The 26,575-nt window shown below is 41.1% G+C and overlaps 1 protein-coding gene across 1 annotated transcript in view; it reads right to left on the bottom strand.

Moving 5' to 3' along the window:
* The window catches only part of CTNNBL1 (catenin beta like 1), a 189,330-nt gene that overhangs the window by 120,555 nt on the left and 42,200 nt on the right, over positions 1-26,575 (bottom strand). The window contains exons 3-5 of the mRNA XM_002747547.6: positions 26,303-26,409; positions 17,256-17,395; positions 6,010-6,107 (exon numbers count right to left, since the gene is read on the bottom strand). Of these exons, the coding sequence (XP_002747593.2) occupies positions 6,010-6,107; positions 17,256-17,395; positions 26,303-26,409 (345 nt within the window). The remainder of the gene's footprint in view (positions 1-6,009; positions 6,108-17,255; positions 17,396-26,302; positions 26,410-26,575) is intronic.

Raw genomic sequence — 26,575 nt, 5'->3', positions numbered from 1 at the left:
TCCCATCTTGTGCCAAGAGCTATACAATCTTGCTCTCAAATCTCACAGCCAGCAAAAAGCGTCACTAAAGAAAGCCACCACAATGTTTTCCTTAATTAATTGGACAATTTGAGTATGTGAGAGAAAACAGAAAAACATCTGGGGGAAAAATATGAACCATGTCACAGTATGTTTTTCCCTAAATCACCCTGATTGACTTATAATCTCCCTGAATCCTAAAGCAGCAGACACCGCAGCTCTGCTGGGTATCACACGGCTTGTCAGTTCTGCAAACTGCTTCTCCAGTTTCAATTGCTTATTGCTGTTTTATCTGCATCATTTTTTTCCCCTTTCCTTGATTCTTAGTTATGTTTCCCTCGCTGCTGTCTGGAAGGTGGTGGGGATACTGTCAGTGAGCAATGCGTTTAACTCCTAGAGCTGAATGGTTATGGCTAATGGGCATTGGGCTAGAGGAAAATCTTTTTGCTTACTATGGAAATTCAACACCTAACAGGCAGCCTTTTTAAGCTTGCAAAGTGTGAAACTTTATGTTTAGTTGGGTTAAATGCAATTTTATCTGATTGCAGCAAGGCCAAAAGCAGTAGAAATAAATTTAGCTTAGAAAACCCTTCGAAAAATATTTATATTATGCATAGCTCTGGATATCGCTCAGTAAAAAGTACAAATTAGCATTCTGTTCTACTCCCTCTAACCCCTTGGGTCTAGCTCCAATTTTCTGGACCTGTGACAAAGTCTGAAACTAAAAACAAATCCTGCTTAGGGATTAAAGCATCAGCAAGATCAACCAACCCTTGCCTTGGAAATGAGGACTGTCTTGGGCGTGATGTTTTCTGATAAGTCATTTGTTATTTCTGATTGTTAGCAGGCTTCCCAAACAATATTCTGGGAAGTCCTACTGAGAGAAGTTCAGGGGCATGATCAGACATCATCTTCCACTTGACCTAAGAGGATGGATATAAGAGAAGAGGAGGAAATGAAAAAGAGACAGATGAGAGGGTTTGAAGGATTCTTTTTCTATCTAGTATGATGTGCCAATAAGCTTTCTCAAGAGTTAGGTTGAACTTTTCTGCCTATTAGGAGTTTCAGAAATTTCATATTAATAAACAATAATAACAATAAAACCCCACACCCACTGAATCTTGATCAAACAAATTTTGAGAATACACATGGTAACATGGTCATAATGCAAAACTCAGGCCTGTTGTATCCTATCTAATTTTTTAGCTTCCATTCTTGACCCTCCAGTCCATTATTCACATGACAGCATGCTCTGTTTAAAACGCTGGTCAGGCTACATTACCACTCCCGTGCTTACATCCTCCAATCAGTTCCCTTCACCCTGGCAATGCCACCCAACCTCTTCACCAAGGCCTACAGAGCCCAACGTGGTCTGGCCCTGACTCTGCTTTCTCCCCTCACCCCAGCTGCACATTAACAAGACTGGCCCCGTCTCTGTTCCGTGAATATGTCAAGCTCCGTCCTACCTTAGGTCTTTTGTCCCTTTCCCATCCTGCTGCTGATCATTCTGAATGGCTGGTTTCTTGTCATCTGGAACTCAGGCCTCACCTGACTATTTAATCCAACCTGACTTCCCAGCCACTCTATAGCACATCACTCTCTTTTAATTCTGTTTAACAGAGAACCACTCTCTGATAGTTTTCTTGTGTATTTATCTACTGTTTCTCCCTACACTCATACCATATGAGCTCCACAAAGACAGAGGCTTTGTCAGGCTTGCTCACAGCTATATACCTGATTCCTACAATCAGGAACACATAGAGTGCTCAACCAACATTTAGTGAATGAATGAACACATGAATTTTGCTTTGGAACAAATACAGATGAAGGTGAGAACATGAATGGAAACGGGAAGGAATAGGATCCAGAAATTTTTGTATAAGTGCCCTTACAGCAACACAAACCTTGCCAACCTCAGCCTCACCTGGGCAGCACAAATACAGCGCCAACCAAGTCCAAGCCAAACCAAGCTGGGGCTTCAAAGTTTAACATTTCAGTAGGGTTAACTGAGTGCAGGAATGGGTATGAAGGGTAGCTCCTTGGCAGTCCACATCAAAGCCACTTTTGTGTAACTCTATAAAGCAAATGCTGGCTCCTAGACACTGGCCAGCTCCACCACCCAGCCACACTTCCATCTCTGCCAGCTGGGACACCTCCACATTCTCTCCTATGAAAGCCTCCCTTCAGAGGCCAACACCAACACCTGCAGCTGTGCAGCCCTTCCCGATTATTCCCATCAGAAGTGAGCGCTCCCTCCCCTTAGCGTCCACAGAAGTGCACCTCTCTCACAGCTATTCTCAGCGTTCTGCCTTGTATTATCATTTCTTTCTTCTTCCTATTTTATTATTATTTTTATTTTGAGACGGAGTTTCGCTCTTGTTACCCGGGCTGGAGTGCAATGGCGCGATATCGGCTCACTGCAACCTCCACCTCCAGGCAATTCTCCTGCCTCAGCCTCCTGGGAGCTGGGATTACAGGCACGCGCCACCACGCCCAGCTAATTTTTTGTATTTTTAGTAGAGATGGGGTTTCACCATGTTGACCAGGATGGTCTCAGTCTCCTGACCTTGTGATCCACCCGCCTCAGCCTCCCAAAGTGCTGGGATTACAGGTGTGAGCAACTGCACCCGGCCTCTATTTTATTTTTTAAACTAAAGCTCTATCCTCTCGTGTCTTATTTAGGCCCACACCATTCAAATGTGGTTTTACTGAGTGTTTGTTCAAAATGTTTTTGAAATATTGTTTGAACTGAAAAAAATGTTTGTTGAACTCAGTATTCACAGACACCTCACTGTGTGGTAGATGATACATACAATTTTAACTTGACATTTGCTAAGTTCTTAATATCTGCCAGGCACAGTACCTTTATAATGGTAATGGGTATTTTTTTACTGGCTGTTTACTCGGTGCCATACTGTTCAAAAGGCTTACTAAATATCGCACTTGTTCCTCACTTTGGAACTATAATAGGCACTACTGCTATCTCCATTTTACAGAAGAGCATTACGGAGAGGTTAGTAACTTTCCCAAGGACAGAAGTGGTAAGTGACAAAGCCACCGCTCTGACCACTCCCCTGATGGGGATCACACCTCAGGAAGGAGAAACTTATAAACAGGCGTCTATAATCCAATGTGACAAGTACCAGGATGTGCAAAGTGCCAGGACAACACATCCTACTGCGGTGATGAGTCTGGAAAAAACTCAAATGGGAAGAGATCAAGTTTAAGTCAGGCTTGCAGGATGAGGGGGAGTATTCCAGGTAGCCCCAGAGAAGCAAGGTGAGGCAAGTGGAAGGCAGAACACGAGCAAAGGCATGGGACTACCTACCACATGGTAAGTTCTGGGACTGGCAAGTAGAAAAATGACTGTAATTTAATCATCATTCTCAAGAAGTCTAAAGTCATCTGTAGAGAGGTAAGCCAGAGAATTGCCATCAAAGCAATATACGCTCTCATTTACCACTCTTCAGAAAAAAGCCCATTTTCCAGGCTACCAAATCGACTTGTTAGAAAGCACAAATATTCGCCTTTTGACAGTGGTGGATATGAACCAAATTTTAAAACCCCAAAGATCCCTGAGAATGCCAGGACAGTGTTCTTTTCCCACAAATGTGTTAACCTATTGCTTAGGACTTCCGACTGAGAAAGAGACCAAAGCAATAACTGCAAACTGCACACACAATAAATGCCGCCGCGTGCCCTCTAGCCTCTGCTCACGCAATTCCAGGCCTCAGATATTGGCCCCAAATTAAAACTACAAAGACAACCCAACCCTTGTAATATGAGAGTACTTATCAAACTTCTTCCTGAATGCAGCACAAGAGTAAAACAAAGTAAGTGGAAGCCCACTGCCGGTTTTGTGCTCTGATATTTACTGATGACTTCTGACTAGTTGCAGACAGGCAAATAATATACTGGAGTCCAGGAATGCTCAATGTTTGTGATTCCTACCAGCCCCACAAGGATAAACCTGTAAGAGTAAAAATCTTAAACTAATATAATAATAATAAAAATTAAAGCTAAACTAAACACACAGGAAGAACATCCCGTACAGCAGCTACCTAATGGCTCCCCAGACTGAGGGTGAACTGTTCCTTTCCAAACAAACAATGAAATCTGCCAAGATGCAGCTTTTGTCGGTGGGCTTGGCAACATGGAAAAAACAAAGGGGGCTTTTGTGTGAACTGCTGTTTCTGGGTACATTTTACATGCAACAGCCAGGCTAGCTGTTCCTCTCTCGTCTTCCCTATTCACACAGGCAAAGGATGGTAATTAAAATCAGCCCAGGAACCAGGCAGGAAGGCTCATTCAGGGCCACGTAATCAACCTTTGGAAGGTAAGACTGCACAAATGACACTGTGGGGACGCAGAGTCTTTCTTCAGATGCTTCTCAAAACAAAAGGACACCCCAACAACATCCTTTTCTTTCTGCACAGTGGTTCAAAGGAAAAATAAAGGCCCTGAATTCTACAAAAGTAGCAGTTTGCTCTCTAAAGGAGCTTGAAAGAAAAATGGCCATAGAAATTTTCATTATGCTCAGTCATAAATGGCCCTGCTGGACTCCAGCCTCACTCTCTTTAAGAGCCAGTTCTTCATAACCAGTGGGTTCACAACCCCTTCATTCACACCAAATGCCAGCAGCGCACACTGCACATGGGAAATTTCTAGTGTTGAGAACATTATGAGAAAAGGTGAGGAGGGGGTGGGCACTGTAGCTGTGGGGTTTCAGGATCATTTGGAGCCCCAGGCCCAGCCATTCTGATTCAGTGCGTCTTGGGTAGGACTAGAAGGAGCCACACAAGCACCCCAGGTCCTTCTAATATAAGTGGCTGTAGTGATCTCTGATAAACTGCTAACTGAATCAAAACCAATACTAACATTCTTACCAGAGAGAAAAGACAAGACAACAGAAGGAAGAAAAGTCAACAGATCCTTGAGGAGGGACAGAGCTCTGCAGGTGAACAGAGCTCCCAGGTGGTATTAGGGGGAAGTGGACCAGGTCCACCTCGGCCACTGGCCACCTGGGGTGCCTTTTCAGCTTTGTGGCCCTCTCTGATCACCAGCAAACTAGGGAATCTGGAGTGGTGGAAACAGAACTGTGGTGGAGATCAGAACATGCAGGCTCTTTTATCATAGACTGTCATAGACTGGCTGAGCAGCCCAGTGGGAGGCTTCACTTCTGCATCTGGGTTTCCTTGCATGTAAGGCGGTTTGACTAGCTGGCACCAGGCCACAGCTGTGCCTCACAGACCAACTCCTCTGGGTTGGCTGCTGCATGGATCAATAGCTGAGGAAGATTCTGAAGGCTTGCCTAGGCTCCTCAAAAGACTGCAGAAATCAAATGCCCTGTCTTCTACAGGCAGGAAATGCCATTCTGGCCCCAATGAGCTGTTAGGTTTGTTCTCATTTTTAACCTTCTCCAATTTCTCTCTGATGATCTATCTGTAAAATAAGTAATAATAATAATAATACCTGTTCTCACTGGCACTTGGGATTAGAGAGTCCAGAAGAGAAACACATCTGTGAAAGCTCTTTGCAAAAAGGTCAGTAGCAACGAAAGAGAGGAGGAAAGAAAGGGGCAGAAAACATAAAGTCTAGGAGACCACAGGTTCAAATCCCCGCTGCAGGACCGTGGGCTACTTGTTTTGCCTCTCTAAGCCACAGCTTCACGGGCGTAAGTGGGAATAACGGCAATAATACCCATGTGAGAGGATGTGGTGAGGATTTGATGGGGTGAGAAAAATGAGAAATGGCCTGCCCACAGCAGAGACTTAATAAGGGCAAGGACTCTCACCCCTCACCTGACACAGTTCCAAAGTATAAAGCACTGCCCTGGTCACATCCCTACTTTTTGACTCTCCTCATTCACTCTGGCCTCACCACCTTCCAGCATCACCGTGGAATTCCACCTGGTTCCCACGTTCAGAGATGGCGGTGGTGATGCCAACAACTTGTACAAACCTGCAAAACCCCAGAGGATGTGCAACTTACCAGAGCATCAATGAGCACTTCTGCTCCCTCTTCACTCTCATGGAGGGTGTCTATATCTGTTAATTCCTGAAGCAAATCGACCACGGCTATCGACACATGTGAAAAATGTTAAGGGTGTAACATACACAGTGAAACGCAACTGACATATTTATTAAAATCCTTGGTTCCCTTCCTTTTCCTCATCAATTGCTTTATTGGCATTTACGTGTAATAGACTCTGCTTTTATTAACATCTCTTCAGTAAGATTCCACCCACAGTGGGTGTTCATTAAATGTTAACTGACTCACTCGGTCTCCTTCCTTATGCTGCCTTCCTGGATGCTTACTCTGTAGGTTCACTGAATTTTCACAGATTTCAAAATTTTAAATAGATCACTTGGGAAGTCACTTTTCCAGTGAGAATTAGGCCAACACCCTCAACTTCATCTCATAATTTAAATTCTTGAAACTCAGTATAATCTTAACTACCTTGTACAGTTCACCATCGAAGGCAGTAATAATTTCTGAGAAGAGGCAGCCAATGTTCACCAAGGAGTCTTCAAAGATCAGGACATGACATAATTGCTTGACAACAAAGGGAAAGATTTATATGGAATTGGGCTAGTCCCCACCAACCTCTGTCCCCGCAAATGTCACACTGCTATGAATATAAAAAGAAGAATTGAGAATTTAAAATCGAGCAAAAATAGGGAAAAGGAAGGGAAGTACAGAGCCAGGTACAGTGGCTCATGCCCACAATCTCAGCACTTTGGGAGGCCAAGGCAGGAGGACTGCTTGAGCTCAGGAGTTTGAAACCAGCTCGGGCAACATAGTGAGACCTTGTCTCTACTAGAAATTAAAAAAAAAAAAAAAAAAAAAAATCAGCCAGGTGTGGTGGCACATGCCTGAGGTCCCAGCTTCTTGGGAGGCTAAGGTGCAAGGCTTGCTTGACCTCAGGAGATCAAGGCTACAGTGAGCTATGATCGCGTCACTGCACTCCAGCCCGGGCAACAGAGTGAAAGTCTCAAAAAAAAGAAAGACAGAGAAAGAAAAGAAAGGGAAGTATAAAGAAAAGGTAACATGATGGAGAGTTATATTTGGAAACTGGATGGCAGAACTATACTTATAACTAAGCTTCCTTTCCCTCCCCTGAAAACACACATACTTTCTCACACACAAACACATTTGTGCACGCGCACACGCACACACACACACACACACACACGGAATGTGAGAGAGAGAGACGAAAGAAAGAAAGAAAGAAAGAAAGAAAGAAAGAAAGAAAGAAAGAAAGAAAGAAAGAACGAACGAACGCAAGCCACCTTGCTCCAGCAAACTGCATTTACTGAATGCCCAAGATGACTAAAGCACTGAACATGATAAAGGCCAATCCATTCTCGTCATTCTGGGCCTCAGTTTCCTCATCTGTAAAATGAGAAAGCCAGATAATCTAAAACAATTTTAAAAACCATACACCACAGGCAATAACCAACATGTAAACAAATGAAGAATACACACAGACAGTATGAACTGCACACATCGTGGAAGGGAGCAATCAGATGGAGCTGGGGAATTAGTAACAACTGGCTAGAGGAAGACTGCTCAGAAAACGGGCAATTACAAACACGAGGACAGGCTGACTAGAAAGCAAAATCACCAGAATAAAAGCAAAGAGAATGGAATGTACAAAGGCATTTGAAGAGAAGAAAGGATTGGGGGAGAGGGGAAGGAAGTAGAAAGGGGAGAGAAAATTGTAACTAGCTGAAGAAAATACTATTTTGAAAGACTAAGTTAAAAGCTGTGTGCAGGATGCACTAAAACACTGTAGGCACGAGGGATGGGGGTGGCACACAGGAGCCACCATGTGTGGGCACGAGGGATGGGAGTGGCACACAGGAGCCACCATGTGTGGGCACGAGGGATGGGGTGGCACACAGGAGCCACCATGTGTGGGCACGAGGGATGGGGGTGGCACACAGGAGCCACCATGTGTGGGCACGAGGGATGGGAGTGGCACACAGGAGCCACCATGTGTGGGCACGAGGGATGGTGGTGGCACACAGGAGCCACCATGTGTGGGCACGAGGGATGGGGGTGGCACACAGGAGCCACCATGTGTGGGCACAAGGGATGGTGGTGGCACACAGGAGCCACCATGTGGACAGCATGTGTGTGCAGCTGTGGGAGCCAGGCCTGAGAGAAAGACCTATTCCAAAGCAACTACATACAACAGAAAGAAGATTCAACAAAGGTCGGAATCAGGGCGGTTTCACTAAAAATAAATAAATAAATAAAAGATGCAGAACATATTAACAAGAATGACAGGACTTGCTAGCTGATGACCGATGTTCTGGGTATTACATGAAGGTCTTCTGCTGAAAGAAAAATTACTTGAAGGTTTGCTTTACTCATTTCTGACCAGCTGACCATCATAAATAAGCAATGAAGCTTTCTGTGTCTTACTCCTTCACTCTTGAAGGTGATATTTACCAAACACTTAATATGAGTAAAGAGCTTAAAGTTCTTTGGACAAAAATCCTTCATGCTTAACATCTTCATCTAAAAAATAATCAGAAAGCTGTTGACAGAGTCAACATATGCCTGATATATGGTAAACCAAAACACACAAATTATTGGAATCAAACAGAATAAATAACAGCAAAACTAACCAGGCTACCAAACTAACTCCTAGAAACCCTAGAGCTACCCTTGACTAGTAGGAATTAGCAGTTCTCTAAAACTAAAATAGTCATCATCATAATAACTGTCATTTTTAAAAGTCACAGCACCATATTTGGTGCCATGCTACTGAAATTCTTTTGGTATAAGCATTATTTAACAGATAAGAAAGGTAAAGCTAGTAGTGGTTAACTTCTCTGGCCCATGGTGGCTCATGCTTGTAATCCCAGCACTTTGGGAGGCCAAGGTGGGCAGATCACTTGAGGTCAGGAATTCAAGACCAGCCTGCCCAATATGGTGAAACCCTGTCTCTACTAAAAATACAAAAATTCGCTGGGTATGGTGGCACACGCCTGTAATCCCTCAGGAGGCTGAGGCAGCAGAATTGTTTGAACCTGGGAGGTGGAGGCTGCAATGAGTTGAGATTGTGCCACTGCACTACCACCTAAGTAACAGAGTGAGACCCTGTCTCGAAAAAAAACAGAAGTGATCTAAAGGTCACTGCAACAGTAAGGGAGAATGCTAGTTCCATCTGATTTCAACAACAATGCTATTTCCAACTATACTTCATCTTAACGCACAGGGGGATATATACTCAGTTTAAATAAGGCTACATTCAGATAAATTCTAGCTACTGACCCTCCTGTAACCCCAGAGAAAAGAACTATCATTTAATTCTACCATAAATTAGTAAAAGACTCAGGGAAAAGAACAAAATGTTAACACCTCCCTGTTCTTCCAAGAAACTCCCGTATTTATTCTCCTGAAAAGTTCATAATGCATTCAAACACTTATTTAATATGCATGTCAACATTCACCTAACATCCATCCAGCCATCCAGCCCTCCATCCACTGTGGAGTCAGATGTCTACAGGACAAGTGGGCTGGGCATGGTGGCCCACACCTGTAATCCCAGCACTTTGGAAGGCCAAGGCGGGCAGATTGCTTGAGTCCAGGAGTTTAAAACCAGCCTGGGCAACATAGGGAGACCTTGTCTCTACAAAAAATTAAATAAATAAATAAGCAAATAAATAAATGATAAGCTGTCTACAGAACAAGGATCTAAATCAGGCATGCAGTAAGTAGTGTTGTCATTCTATCTCTTAACACCATGCATGATTAAATACTTATTAACTAGCATGTGATGATTATTAATTAAACAATAGCCTCAAAAAGACAAATGGAGTATATCAGAAAGACCAACAGATGAAGAGTCAAAGCAAGCTTGAGGACAAGGGTCATGTCATATTCATCTTTGCTTCACATCTTTAGTGATCTAAATGGTCCCCAAATTATCACTAGCCATGTAATCTTGTGCGAGCCCCTTTATTTCCTTACAGCTTAATTTCCTCATCTGTAAAACTGGGCTAATAGTCTCTGCCCAGCCTCCTCCACTCAGTAGCTATAAGGAATAAATGAGATCAGGTATGTCTAAGGCCAAGGAAGTTAAAATACTCAAGAAATATAAAAGCACTATAATACAGGTTGTTAGCCAAGTCTTCCCACAGAATGCCCAAAGCCCTACTATTGCCTTCATTTTTCCAAAAGCCTCTAAAATCTAAAGTTTAAGCTAACAACCGCATGGTCCTGCCTTTCTGGGTCACAGTGGGTTGGAAAATCTAATTTTGTATTTCAGCTTTGCCACAGAGATTCAGACTGATCAAGTCCTTTTTCAGCCTCTAAGGTCTTGTGGGCCAGATATCACATTTTTCTTTGATTAGTCTTATACCATGCTCACCAAGGTGTTGTGTGAAACCTAGAAACTTAAAAAAAATAAGAAACATTTTAGATAAAAGTGATTTTATAAAAGAGCATAAATGGCTTTTCCCGGAAAATTTGTTTCTTATCAGGTTTCAGTGGATAGCTCCTTGCCTACTTTCCTGCCTCAGTTGAGAATTCAAACAAGAAATCAGCTACCTACCAGGTCTGGTAAACATCTCATCAATCCCACCACTAACTGATTTTATATAAATTCCCAACTCTCACAAAATAGCACTTCAGCAAGGCAGTAATAAGTCTGTAATTGTCACCATCAACTCCTGGGTAATATAATATGAAACAGAAGACATGGGTCATTTGAAGACCAGAAAGAGGAATGAGAATCAAAACTAAAGACAGACAAACTCTCCATCTTGATGAGAAAATTCAGCATGGTTGGCCATCCCTCCAGCATTTCTTCACAAGCAGACTCTGGGCATGGGTGATAGGTTTTTCCACTGTAGTTACAATTTCATTTCACAAGGTAAAAGGCTCTTCTGTCCAAGTATAATAGGAAAAGAGAGAGCCTGTCTCACCGTGAATTACTAAAACACAGTTTTTGATAGCCTATTTTGTCATGTCGAGTAGAAAGGCTACCCACGCACTCCCTCTGTACCTGTCCACTACTGGGGCAATAAGTTAGTGTAATAATAGGTAAAGCAGAAAAGACCAGCTGGGCACGAAATGGTCCATAACACAATGGCTCTTAGAAAAAAAGAGTGGTGTTTACTTCTATTTTCTGGCTCTGGATATTTGTTTGGGGTCCATATCCCACTCAGAGTCTTGGTACAGAAACTAAGCATTAATCTTACTAATCTCCAATGAGATGAGTCCACAGGAACAAAGTTATTATTAAAAAAAAAAAAAAAAAACAACCACAAAGAGCGAGAAATAAGATATATTAGGCAGATGGTTTTTTAAAAGTCATTTCAAAAAGGCCTTCCTAAGACAAATAAACCAGTCTAGATTCAGAGAATTTAACTGATTAATGCAATAAATGTGAGTTAAAAGAAAAAAAAACTCTTTTCTTTAATTTCTATACTAGGACAGTAATTAGATATAGCTCAATTTATGCAGATGAATTTCAAAACAGACAAAATGGTCTTTTTCTCCTTTTAAATCAGCTGGCACAAAGCTACCTAGAACGAACCTGTCTCTTATCCAAATCCTAGATCAAACTAATATGAAAGAAAATGTACTCATTCAACATTTATTAAGTCCTTATTAAATGCCAGTGGGGAGTAATATGCCACAGGGAAAATGTCCAAAGCAGGCTACAACCACCCTACCCTTCCAGGGACATAGATTTCACCTAAAACCCATAAACAAGACCAAAAGTTACATTAATCTGGCACCAGGTTTTTGTTTGTTTCAAGTTACATGAAAAGGTCCTTCTACATTGCAATTTTGGCACCTCTAACCTAATGTGTTTATCTTCAGAGCATATTTAACTGGCTCCAAAAAATAAGTGGCTAATCAATACATATTATCAAGGAAGGCAAATGACAGATGAGAAAAAAAGGAAATGTAAATTTACTTCTAGATGTAATTTTAATTCTGGAAATATCAAGCCGAAAAAGCTTCTAGCAAAAGAACAGCTCAAGATATGTAAGTCTTGTTAGACAGTGCTTGCAGAAAAGCAATGGAGCAAATACCAACTCCCTCCCAGTCCAATTAGAAGAAAGCCCCTTAGGAGGCTCAAACGCTTCCAAGCCTTATTCTTGCTTGTTAGCACTGGGTCTGTAACACAAGACACCCTTGACTACTGTACACACCCTCTGAGATAACATGGCGAGTCTCAGTCTGCTCCACTTCAGCATTCTCAGACCCAAACTGCGCAGTTGATCCCCGTTGGTCTAAAAAACCTGTCTGCTCCTTATTTTCCAATTTCCCACAGGAATTCTTCATAAAACTCACTTGACCACTCTGTAAGCTCTCCTGGCTTTCTAGAATCAGAAGAAAACTAAACGGTCATTTGGAAAAGAATGGTGCTAATGATCACTCCCTAAAATTATTCCACACCAAAAAGAGCTGCCCCATTAGCACAATGATCTACTCTGCAACTGAAATTTCTACATGCAGCCCATGTACTGGTGCCTTAAGTTAACATGCTGACTCACAAAGGGATGGAGGGAAAGCAGACTTTGAATAAACTGGGTTTAGACACTATATTTATTATTATTATTATTATTATTATTATTATTATTATAGAATAAGGCATTTAGCTGGGAAGCAGTAGTCATGATTTTTTTTTAATTAAGCCATGGACCTGCTATCTTGATAAATTTGTAGTGACTACATGAGCAGCCAGCAAGACCACATCAGCTTCCATTCGGAGCATGAGAAATGGCAATTTCCATTGCAAAGGGAGAGACTACAAAAATCAACCTACAATGCACGCTAATCTCCACGTCTATCAAAAGTTTGCCCATCTCCACTTCCCACACCCCCAAGCCAGAGATGACCCCTACCTTCTCAGAGTTCCAATCAGTGGTATTTCCTAAGCATACTTCTCCGAAGGCACTTTCCACATACACCGTATGGGGAGTAATTTGAGTGGTTTTGCTCTAAACTGGACTTATTATTTCTTATTAGCATCCAATACATTTATCATACAAAGGAGAAACCCAGTAAATAACAGTGACCTACCAAAAAAAACTTTAGAAGGCACTCCACTGACCACTCAAATTAAGAACATGGCAAATGACATATAAAAACAGAATATTTATGAATTTGGTGCCGTGTGACTGTTGTTGTGGTTGGTCTGTTTTTTTCTTTTTCTTTTTTTCCTTTTTTGTAGCAGAAGGGGCGATCAGCCACCATCTGGGGTTTATCTTCCTCTTGTTTTATTCCTCCTTGTTCCTTTGGGCCAATTGAGTAAATCTGGCTTAAGGCAATCCACAAAAATGGATTTTTTAGCAATACCTTAAGAAAATACATTTAAATGTTCCTTTGGTTTTATTTTTCTGTAGAAACACTCTAAAAGGTTCACAAGCAAGGAGCTCTAAACATGTTTAAAGATTTAAAGGAAAAAGTGTTTTAAAAGCATTATTCTGAAAAGGCAGCAGCTGCTGGATTCCACTTTCTGCTCCCTCCAACTGCATTTAGAGTAACTCTCCAAAACCATGTGAGGTGTGTGCTCCCCACCCCCAGGATATGTTCTCCGCAGATCAGAATCCATTCTGCAGCCAACCGATGGCTGGGCTCCAGCCTCTCGAGGGGGCAGATGAGGCACAGAAGCGCTGACAAGCCCTCACCAGCAGCAGTGATGCGGAGCGCCAGAATAAACTCTGAAGCAGCTTCTCACGGTTGAAAGGATGAGGCACAAGCTGTTTTCTCACATCCTCTGCCTCTTAAGGTTACAACAAACCAGCCTCTGATCCAATTAAAACCCCTACAGTTTATGTTTTCTCAGAGGGAGGACAAAGCAAAGATGACCCGTACTTGCTGGGAACATAACCAGCCATGTATGGTCTTGGTTGATAAATGAAGAGTTAAAAAAGATTAAAAATTTAAGTCATGACTGCCATGAAATTGTTTATTCATGGTAAGGTGTTTTGGGCAGTTACAGCTGTACAACAGTAAATTGTTAACAACCATTTCCTGAAGAAAAATTTCCATTATAGATCACAGATAAGACAAGGAGCAGAGCGCAATGTTGCAGGGAACGTTTCTTGTTCCAACCGATAGAGGACATGGTAGATGCGAGTCAAGAGGACCTACCCTTTCCTGAAATCGCTTTCAAGAAGAGTCACACTTCCAGGAGGATGACATTTACCCTAATTACTGCCTATAATTAAAATTAACATGATTAAAAAAATTTCAAATGCACTTTGAATTTGATGTAAGACATAATTAAAAATCAGATTTTAAAAAATATCATTAGGGCAGTAGGGTGAAGGTTGGCATACAAGAGGGAAAAAAAACAGTTTAACTCTCAGAAAACAGGAGGGAAATGGCAATCTGTCAGTTATTAGAGGGGGATGTGTTTTTTCCCTTTTTAAAGACCAGAACTTAACAACTTGGAACATCTGTGCCCTTGCCTTTCCCAAATATGCCCATGTCGAGCAGCACGTCTCGTGTCAGTCTTCTCCCCAGCAGGAGCCAGGCTGGTGAATCAGCAAAATGTCAGTATCTTCCAAAAGCTGCTACTATTATTTAGAGTTAGCAGCAATAGAAAAAAGAAAGAGTGGTGTTTCCAGAAAGAAAATAAGTAATTTCTGCACTAATATACAGGGTAACAGGCGACCATGCAACTCTGTCAGCAATGCCATAAATCCCACAGAAGACTCGAGGTGCACTGGAAGAACACTGGACTGCAAAGCACAGGCTTGGAGTGCCAAGTCATCTCTAAGGTCTGATCAGATTCTGAAATCTACCTTCTGTAGGTGAACTGAAATATGAAGTAACAACTAGAACTCTTAGTCACTAAATCTGTGAAGACTATTCGTGCCCTGAATAGAGATAGGCGTATGGCAGTTACCTGCCAAAGGCAAAATGTTTATATCCTCCCACAGATTCATATGTTGAAGCCTAATCCCCAATGTGATGGTACCTGGAGGTGGGACCACTGGGCTTAATGCCCTTCTAAAAGAGACCCAGTGAGCTCCCTTGCTCCTTCCACTATGTGAGGACACAGTGAAGAAACAACCATCTACGAACCTGGAAGCAGACCCTCACCAGACTCCAAAACTGCTGGTGCCTTGATCTTGAACTTCCCAGCCTCTAGAATTGTAAGAAATAAATTTTTGTTGTTTATGAGCCACCTAGTTTATGGTATTTTGTTATAGCAGCCCAAACAGACCAAGAAAATACCCAACATATGCTTATTGACTGATGCTGCTTGAGCAACCAGCACAGCTTATGGTTCCTAAGGGCCTAGCACAGTGCCTGGTACATCATGAACACTCACAGCAGGTCTACTGAATGAATTTCATGAGACCATAAACTGAGCTCACCCAGCAACAAGCTAACTAACTAGGGTTCTTGTACAACCCAGAACCCCACAGCAAACGCTGGTGAACAAAGTCATAAATCTGGGAGCTAACAGATCAATTCCTGATGCTATCTAACATTACATGAAGCATCAGAAATGTCTTAAGACTGCCCTTCAAGAAGCCTGCATTAAAATTATCCGCTGATTTATTTCTATGAGAATTATTGGCCAGGCAAGAACTTAGGCAGACAGGCTCTCAGGAGAGAGATTACCAGAAAGATGAAAATAACATGAAGCAGTGGCAGATTCCTTGTGAATATCACTCAAGCAGCCTAACTACATTTGTCTCTTACCTTTGGAAATCTGGATTCAAACAGAACAACTACTAGGAGAGAATTTGGTTTAATGAACATAACCCTGTTCACAGGCACATCAAAAGCCTTTGCAATAAAGCTACTGCACATCTGATAGCCAAGACAAAGTATAAAATGATTTTGGAAGTCACGATTCAGATTCGGTTACAAGGAACATTTGCTAAGTGCCTACTATGTATCAGGAACTGTGCTTAGCACTTATCCACTCCTTTGATCCTCTCAATAACACAGAAAGCTATTCCACAGGCTGAGGCAAAATCACTTGAGGCCAGAAGTTTGAGACTAGATTGGGGAACACTGCAAGATCCATCTCCAAAAAAAAAAAAAAATTAATTAAAAAAAATTAGGCATGGTGGCATGCGCCTGTCGTCCCTCAGAACGCTGAGGAGTAGGATCACTTAAGCCTAGGAGTTTGGGGCTGTAATGAGCTATGATTATGCCACTGCACTTCTGTCATGGTGACAAAGCGAGACCCTATCTCTAAAAACAAATAAAAATAAAAATAACACTGAAAGACAAAAGCTATTAACTCTACCAACCTGCTAATAAGAATACTAAGCTATGGAGGGGCACTGCCTTTCACACAAAAATAAGGCTGGAAGTCAAACCTATATTGTCTGTTTTAGATCTAACATGCACTCAACAAATATTAAATGCTATTTATTTATTTTTGTATATATGCTCTTTATTTTGCATAAATGTGATTATTTATTATATAAATGCTATTTATTCATTTAATATTAAGTGCTATTTATTTATTTTTTGAGACGGAGTCTCACTCACTCTGTTGCCTGGGGGTGTACAGTGGTGTGATCTCAGCTCACGGCAACCTCTGCCTTCCGGATTCAAGAGCCTTTCCTGCCTCAGCCACCCAGGTGGCTGGAACTATAGGCATGTACCACCACATCCGGCTAATTTTTATATTTTTAGTAGAAAGATGGGGTTTTGCCATGTTGACCAGGGTAGTCTCAAACTCCTGAACTACTATCCACTCACCTTGGCCTCCCAAAGAGTTGGGATTACAGATGCAAGCCATCGCACCCAGCCTGGTTTTTAGTAACTAGAAATATAGGAATGAACAAAATAGAATAGCTCTTGACCTCCTGGACATCCAAATGTGCTTTATGGTTCACTACCTCCTCTAGTCTCAACTACACTGGGCCATCAGTTAGCAGAAAGATGTCTAGACTAACAGACACAAATCTGTCTGGCCTTGCCCAACTCAGATCCTGAAAAGTAAAGCTGTTAATGTATGAAGAAATATATCATGATTAATTCTAGTACTAATAAGAGGAAACACGACAATTAATGATTGCCCAAGAATTGCACGATTTGTTAACAGAGAAAAACCAGATTTTCAAATGAGTAAAAAGCATTGTGTGTTTCAAGAGAGAAGATAATTAGAATGGAAGTAGAACATCAGGTTTTACAGCACACATCTACAGAGAGACAGGAGAGAGAGTAAACTGTACTTCCCCACCATGTCAGCTTTCCTACTGAGCACAGATCTGAAAGGATATCTGTATTATCATGTCCAAGCAACCCGAGAAGTGACTGTACAGCATTCAGCTCCACCAGAAGGTGGTACAGGTCTGGCATAGTGGCCACCACATGCATCTCCTGAATGATGTCATTTAGGTCCAGCTCAGATTCCATGAACCTAGGAGGGAAAACAAGACATCATTAGAAGGAAAGGGGCACTATCAGCAATGAGGAGCCAACAGCAACAATCTAGAGAACAAGACAATCTGTCAAAGTGTCTACAACAGACCAACCAAGAAGTACACTCATCCAAACATCATACTGTCACACAATTTCCTTGGGAAATCGATTTCCTCATTACAAAAATCAATCTTGGATTCAGATCTCATTACAGAGTTCCCTTAATCTTACAGTCACAAGCTGCCTCTCAGAAGCTCCCAAAGCATTTTGCAGCACTAAACGATCTGCCCACCAGTTCTACAGATTAGCTACCAAGACATCTTGGTGTGGCAGTTCGCTCTGCTGCCCCATACATAGTTATCCTACTACCCATCCAAAAAAGGGGTTCTCTTCCTACGTCAGATCAAGGGCCAGTTATCCCCCTTACCCAAAGGAAGAGAAGATTTTCTGTATCCAAAAATACCCTCCTTCTCCCTCCTCTTTGGAGCTGATTTAGAAGCAGATCCCAAAGAAAAGCAGACCTAGTCTCTGGCATCCTACAATCACCACTATACTTTACGCAGCATAATACTTTACTCACATTTCCACACCCGAACCTTTCAACAAACCTATACCCAGGCACTAAGAACAGAACTACTTTGCATTCACTCTGCATGCCCTCCCCTGATGTTTGACATATAAGAAATGCTGATTACGCCTTAGATGAACAAGACCAGGAAGGTTTGTTCTGAGATGGAAATGAGCTAATCTGGTATAAGGCAACTGAACAACACCTGACTGAGAGTGACTGAGAGGAAACAGTGGTTAAATTGACTCTGGAACCAGACTATCTGGGTTTGAACCTGGCTTAGCCACCTACTTAGTCTCTCTCTGCCTCAGTTTCTTCTGTAAATAGGAATAATAATGTTACCTGTCTCACAGGGCAGCTGTATGGAGTAAATGATAAAGACATATAAGCACAATGAACAATGTCTAGCATATAAAAAGTACTATGTAAGTGCTCCACTATTACTGTAATATGTCTATCTTCTCTTCTAGAAAGTAAGCTTCTTAAAGACAGGAACTATATCTTTGTCTCTTATATCCACAGATGCCTACTTAATTAAATTGAGGGCACAAAGAAAAGGAACACAAGCAGGGACTCTTGAAGTCACACAAGATTCATCAACTTCCAGATGCTGTGGGGCTGGGTAGATACAGCCTCTCTGGAAATCTGGAGTTGGTAAGAAAGAAAATCTAGGGACTTAACGTTCTTTAAAACATGCCCACATTTTAGACAACATCTCTTAGTAGTTTTTCCCCATTACTGTTTTTAATTCTAAGGCTTAGACACTTTTTCCCAGTCACAATATACTTTTTGTAGAAAACCAGGGGAGAAAAACAAGCCCTCAGAAAACTAAACAAAGCATCCATAAACCTACTAACCGAAAATAACCATTGATTATACTCTGTATTGTTTAAACCTTTTTCTCAACTCACAGACTTTTAAATTCTATCTTAGGCAAAGATCTAACTTTATTTTCTGTGAATGTTTGACCAACTGCTCCAATACCATGTATGTTTGCCGGTATGTTTAAGTCATTTTTCTGAACTCACGGACATTTCCCCCGCAAAGAAGAAGCCTAGAGTATATAGTTCTATATTCCATTTTTGCTGCTGTTGTTAATGTAGGTTAAATAATTCCCCTTATCATTATTCTTCTACAATAGGAGAAGCCAATACCTGACAAACTGCTATAGGTCCTTCTCCCTCTCCCATGGTAAAATCCCTCACTCACGGCAGCACTCTACCCTGCTAAGCCCACATGGCTGGCCTCAGAATCCTTCTCCACACAGTGTTTCAGGAAGACTATGAATCAGTCATAGGCTGGGTATGGCAGATTAAGCTTATTTACAATCCCTGTTTTAATAATAGATTAATGGCCACATAGTATTCCCTTGAGTAGACATACTGTGATTTAATTAACCAATCCCCCTTTGTCAGGCATTCAGATGATTTCCAATTTCTTTGCCTTTAACAATGACACCAAGATGTATGCATTCCTGATTACTGTGTCAGAATAAATTCCCAGGAAGGAAAGGGCCAAGTCAAAGAGTATGCATGACTTAAAACAGACTTTGATACATTTTGCCAGGAAAGTACCAATAGTGCATGAAGTACCTGTTTCCCCTTACCCTCTTCACACAAAGTATTTCCTCCAATTTAAGATAGAAAAGACAATTCATTTTGTATTTTGCATTTCTGATAGGAAGATGGTTAACATTCTTCTAATGTTTACTATTTGTATTTCTTCTTTGCCCACACCTATTAAGATGCTCATTTTGTTTATAGATTTATAAACACCGTGTATTAAGGAAATTCATCTCTATCCTATGCTGCAAAAAAAAAATAAATCAGAGAAAAGTGTTTGCCCTTTAATTTGTACATTGTGCTTTTTGACATAAAGGTTTTGAAAAGTTCAAGTAGCAAAACCTTTGCCTTTAGGAACTCTATTCTACATGAATCCTGAGCAAAATATTTTCTATGCTAAAAGAAGACATATTTTATGGTGTACTTTTATGTTTATATATATTTAAATGTTCAATCCATCTGAAATTTATTTTAGTGTATTGTTATAGGGCACAGATCTAACTTTATTTTCTGCAAATGTTTGGCCAAGCGCTCCAATACCATAATCTATCCTTTCCCCACAGATTTAAAGAAATATCCGCTATCATAAACTAAATTTTCATGTGTAATTTAATCCGTTTCTGGGCTTTTCACTCCATTTCCTTGATTCATCTGTAAATTCCTGAGTCAGGACCACACTTTCACACAGTTATAGCTTTATAGTATGTTTTATGTCTGTTCCTGCAAAACACTCCCTTGTTTTTATTTTTCAGTGTTTCCTTGCCTATTCTCACTTGTTTATTATTCCAAGTAAACTTCATAATTATTTTAGAAGATTTTCCAATACCTTTTTTTTAAACGCTCCCTTCTCTGCTTGCAAATAGGTTACTTTTTTAGATCACCTGAAGTGTGGAAGCTAAATCAGAATCATGACTCAATAGGGCTAGTGCAGAAGGATTCAAATATTCCATGGGCCAGGAGAGCTATATAATCCCTGAACCCAAAGGCCTCAACCTCTAAGGCTTATTTGCCCCATGTGAGTGTGTATATACAAGATTTCTGGAGAATAACCTGACAAAAGATTTTTCTGGTTCACTTGGAAGAACTGGCAAGGGAGACTGGGCACTAAACAGTAAGAAACAATACCATGCTGAGTGCAAAATAAGATCTGGTGAGTTGGGTGATCAACAGCGAAATGTGGTGGCTCACACCTATAACCCCAGCACTTTGGGAGGCCAAGGCGGGCAGGTCACTTGAGGTCAGGAGTTCGAGACCAGCCTGGCCAACACAGTGAAACCCTGTCTCTACTAAAAATACAAAAATTAGCCAGGTGTGGTGGTGCACACTTGTAATCCCAGCTACTTGAGAGGCTGATGCAAGAGAACTGCTTAAAATCAGAAGGCAGAGGTGGCAGTGAGCTAAGACCATGCCATTGCACTCTGGCCTGGGCGATGTGGCAAGACTGTCTCAAAAAAAAAAAAAAAAAACAAGAAAAAAAAAAACAGTGAATGAATGCCAGTCACCTGCAGGGCTCTGTCCCTTAGGCCTGTTTAGATCAAGTATTTTATTATTTTTTTTGATCAATATCATGACCAAAGATATATAAAAGGCAAGATGAAAAAAATGTTTCATGACACAAAGCTTAAAGAAACAGTAAGTATACCAGCTGACAGAATCAATTCAAAAATTCCTGACAGGCAATAATGATGTACCAAATCTAACCAAAGGAAAATTACCTGGAATCCACAGAGAAAATTGCAGTGAAACAAAAAGTCAAGTACAAATGTGAGGGCTGGGAGAGACACAGTTTCATAAAGGTACTGTGTTTCTTCCTGAACTCGATGGCTTTACTGAACCATAACTAGAAACCAGAACATGAGACAGTTCTGCCAGAGACAACTTCTTATTCATCTCTGGTCATCCGGCACCTGACACAGGCCTTGGTCCAACAAAGAAACTTGGGAGATCCCTGTAAATGGGGGCACAGATGAAAACAGCTGCCATAAGTGGTACGGTGGTTCTGGGGTACTTAAAAGAGAACAATACAGAGTTATCCTGTATTGTGACCCTAAAACTTTGTGACACCTGTTAGAGAAACCAACTTCTAGGAGGGATGTGGAAACCAATTCAGGGAAACAACCAAGATTCTAAGGAGTCTACATTCATTTCCTAGGAGAATTTGCTGAAATGCTTTCTCATTCTGAGTTGAAATTTTAACAGTCCAAGCTGCCAAATGATGGAATGGCTTTCTTTGGAAAGTTAGATCCTTCTCACTGGGATAGTTAATAAATGGGTGACAGTAAAAAACAAAACAAAACAAAACAAAAACAAGAGTTAGATGGTACCTCTCAGTTTCTTCCAACTTTGAGACTGTTCTTTCAAATATGGTCTTAACCCAAGGCTTTTAAGTTTAGAAAGTCAGAAAATTATCAAAACAAAACAAACAAGCAGAGAATAAAATTGCAAGCAGGGAAATATTACAAAAATATACTCAGTCCAGTGTTACATGAGTAACAAGGTATAGTGAGAAATACTGGACTAGGGAATGAGACTGACCTGGGTCATACTCCCAGGCACGCCGTTTACTAGATGTGTGGCCATGAACAGTGAATTGACAAATATTTGCTGGGAACATACTAGGTGCCAGTCATTGTGCTAGACACTGAGGACACAACAGATAAAACAATCCCAGTTTCGGGCCTCCATTAAATATGCACAATCTATTACAAACAATTAATGATAAAGGTGCCTGGTACTACCCAAGAGAAGTGTCACTGGAACACAGAGTGCAGTGTCCCAACCTGATGAAGGAAGACACAGAGTGTTAACTAACTTATCTCTAAACCCTGATTTCCTTATCTTTCTAAACTTAAAAAGTTTAGAATCCTCTCCTCAGTGAGGATTAAAGGAGATAATAAATACACAGTGCCTAGTAATAGTGGGCACATAGTAAGTAATCAATGAATCTGTGTACCCTCAAGTTTGTTATACCATAACAATCCTCTTCTGCTTGGCCTGACACAGCACAGCCTGCTCATGAGCCTACTCATTTAAAGCACACACTAAGATTTGCGGAGAACTGTCTTTAGGAATTAGGCATACCTTCGGCAATAGATGACTCACAGCTGGGGGAAAGGATCAAGTTAGAGGTGACGGGAAAGCAATAGAGCAACATATTAAAACAGTAACCCAAGCTGAGATAGGGTCATCGATTCCATCTGATATGACAGAATATTCTCCTAGCCTGCCCATATGCATTTGCTTCAGACCAGCAGGATATTCTCCTTCAACCACAAGGGTGAGTATCAGCAAATGACCAGCAAAGCTCAAAAACACCGGGAAAGCAACAGAAATTGATGAGTCCTAAATGCAATCACTGCTGAGGGAACATTACCCTCCCTCCAAATAAATCAGCAGTTCTTAAAGTGTGGTCCTAGGACCCCAGGATGGGGTTAGGGGACTGGTTGGAGATCCTTTCAGGGAACTATAAGATCAAACTGTTTTATAATAAAACTAAGACATCATTTGCCTTTTTCACTCTCATTCTCTCAGGAGTGTGCAGTGGGGTTTTCCAAAGGGCGACATAACACGATGATATCATTGCCCTGATGATAAATGAATGTGTGCTTGTGTACTCCGAATTTTCTAAGCACTTTGGGATATTCAATAATTTAAGAGTACAAGGAGATCTTGAGACCAAAAAGGCTGAAAATCAGTAAACTAAGTAACTCTGTCCCTGCAAAAATGAAGAGAAAAACTGTTAAAGACTTACTAGAGAGACAGCACACTCTAGTCAACGTGGTGTTTGGGAGAAAGAGCACACAGTGCGAAGTGGGGGCTGCATCAGGTGAATTGTCAACTGAATCTGAAATGCAGTCAAAGGAAGTGAGGCATTTTGGGTATGCGATCAAAATGACAATTGGATATATGGGAAAATAAATTTGAATGTTTCTGATCTCAACTGCAAAGTTTCATCTGAATACGCTCTAGCAATTTTCATCTTAATTGCACCTCGCTGGTCTAGAGAATTATGAAAGACACTGCACCAGTAAGAATGCAAGAACTCAAGGTTAAAACACAATGTAGTTTCCTAACTGCTTTTTGACATGAAAAAAAAAAGTTTCTTTATGCATAATTTCAATTCTGTTCAGATTTTAAAACTGAAATGGTATACACATTTTGTCTGAATGGAAAACACTACTGACTTTTTAAAATAAAATCACATTGTCTTAAAACCAGTTGATGAACTTTAACTCTAAGGTACCTAAGATGTACATGGTGAACATAATCTGCAGAAACTGCTCCAAATTGAGAGGTGTGTATCTACCAAGTGGGCAAAGGAAATACTGGTATTCAAAAAAGTAAACTGAATTTCTTAAATTTCCAGTGTCATTAGTCTGCAGCACAGCTTCCTCATACTGTATCCTTAGGTTGAAGCAATGGGGACGTAATAAAGATGACAGGGACTACATAAGCTCTCTCATGTTTACTGAGCACCTACAGCACAGCAAGTACTGTGGCAGGCACTAGACAGGAACAAGACCCAGTGTATCTCCTAAAAAGAATAGAGTCTAATGCAGAAACCACTGAGCACAGAAATAACAACAAAACAAATGGCAAAGAGCTAAAGACTGATCACATGCACTGTGGGCAAAAACACAAGAAAAGAGATGCTGCTGGAGGGAGAATTTTAAAATACAGTGAAAAAAACTGGCAGTCGCTATCATTAAAATGTACATACCCTTCAATCTGGAATTCAAAATTTAGGTATCTATCCTATGGAAACACATGTACATAAAGACACATGTACAAGTGGGTTCACTATAGCATTTTTCATAAAAGCCAATATTTAAAATAATCAAATGTCCATCAATAGAAAAATAATTAAATAAGCCATAGTATTTCCAAACCATGAAATACTATATACCAGTTAAAAAAACACAAGGTAGATAGGCATGTACTACCATGGACAGATCTGTTAGATGACCCAAAAAAACCAAGGTGCAGCATATGAACAATATGATTGATGCAGAAACAAATACATTTGCATAATTAAATGTTCACAAGGTTGCTCTAGGCAGAGAAATGGAAAGAACTTTCATTTTTCAGTCTACTCAGGCACCCCTGGTATTTTTCAGAATGACAGTCTATTCATGCATTACTTGTGTAATTACACACACACACACACACACACACACACACACACACACAGTGATTCTGTATGGTAGAGATCAGTACAAAACCCTGATAGGACTCTGGTGCTAGGCAAGCTGGGCCCTGATATATTGATAAACTACTCCTACTATCAAAGAGGACTGTGGCCCTAGGCCCACTAACCACATTGTCCCCACTTTGCCTTCTCATCCACGGCACAGGTACAACATAGTTGACCATGCTGCTGTCACTAGATTGCTGTGAAGACTCTGTGCCCCCTGACACCTCTGTGCATTTGTTCATGCTCCTCATATTGCCTGGCATGCCTTTCTTTGTTCTTTTTGCCTAAAAAAAATGCCTCAATCCCCAGCTCAACTACTTTCTTTTCTGTGAAGCCCTTAGTAGCCCCCAACTTGGTATTTACTGTTTCTTCTCCTATGTTCCCACAGAACTCTGCTTATATCTCTTTTAAAGTGCCTGCTTCCTTCTACCTTGCCTTTATAATTAGTCTCCCTAGTAACCCATAAACTTGAGTGCAAAGACTGTACTATTCAACTGTTAATTGCCTGGGGACCTTGGGCACATTAAGATTCATTAAAATTGTATGCCCTGGGAGGGACAAAGACAGGGAGAGAAAGAGGTTTAGAACATTAAAATCGTATAAATGTGAGAGTCCCCTTGGTTAGGATTCAAGACTGACTAAAAGATGCCAGATTCCTCATGTAGCACTTCAGAGTGCACTGAGGTGCCAGTGTAGTAAAAATCACATTAACTATCATATCATGGGCACCTACTATGTGCCAGGTACTAAGCTAAACACTTACATTATTCTCCTTTAATCCTCATATAACTCTGTGAGGAAGGTATTATTTCCTTATACAGATGGGACACGCAAGGCTAGGAAAGGGGAAGTGACTTACTCAAAGGCATGTGCATATCACACCAATATTTATCTAACTTCAGAGCCTCAGACATATCTCCACAGTAAAGCTATCACTAATGGTAGGCATGATCAGTCTTCTTTGGGCATTGAAAAGAATAATGCAGGAGAGAGTTAACATAGCAGGGCTGATCTTGAAAAGGGCTGGCTTACGAGGCTGGCAGCTGGGAACTTGGCTTTGGAAATGTTCCCTAAGTGATAAGGTTGCTGCTTTGCCAGCCCAGGGCACTTAACAGCTGCTTTCCTTCCAGGAGTCTACAATTTTGGTAGTGGTTACTGGCAGAGAATGCCTACATGACCAGCCCTCCATAAAAACTCTGAACTCAAGAGTCTCAAATGGACTCCCCTGGACAGCATCAATGGACACATTTTGATGCATTTCATTGGTAAAGAAAAGCAGCATGTCTGTGTGACCCCACCCACCAGGAAGGAGAAAACATAAGAAACCTGTATCTGAATTTCTCCAGGTGCCACCTGATGTGTCTTTTTCCCTTGCTGATCCTGTTGTGCACCCTGTGTAATAAACCACAGCCCTGAGTATCACTGGCAGTCCAAGGAGTCCTTCTAGTGAATTCCCGAACATGGAGATCATCCTGGGACTCCTGGCCCAAATCACAAAAGCCAAAACAAACCAAAACCAAAACAAAATTAGCCAACAACATGCCACAGAGGAAACAGGATATCAGTAGAGCAGAACCTTACTTCTCTGGATTGTCTGGAAACTTAATCCGCAATTCTTGGTTTTTATATGATCTCTTTTCAAATGTGAGGATCATTTTCTTCACAGAGCTTTCATCCAATGGCTCTTCCTGGTACAAAGAGACAAATACAACAACTTTAGTCCACAGGGATTTCACATTCACTGCCCACTACTTTCCTGTGGCTCTTACACCCCACCTCACTCTGCCATTGACCTTTCTAGGTTAAATGTATAGTACGCACTTTGTGGTTTTTTTTTTTTGAGACAAAGTCTTG

This window comes from Callithrix jacchus, chromosome 5 (genome assembly GCF_049354715.1).
Source record: "Callithrix jacchus isolate 240 chromosome 5, calJac240_pri, whole genome shotgun sequence".
NCBI lineage: Eukaryota > Metazoa > Chordata > Mammalia > Primates > Cebidae > Callithrix > Callithrix jacchus.
This window is presented reverse-complemented; position numbering and strand designations above follow the sequence as displayed.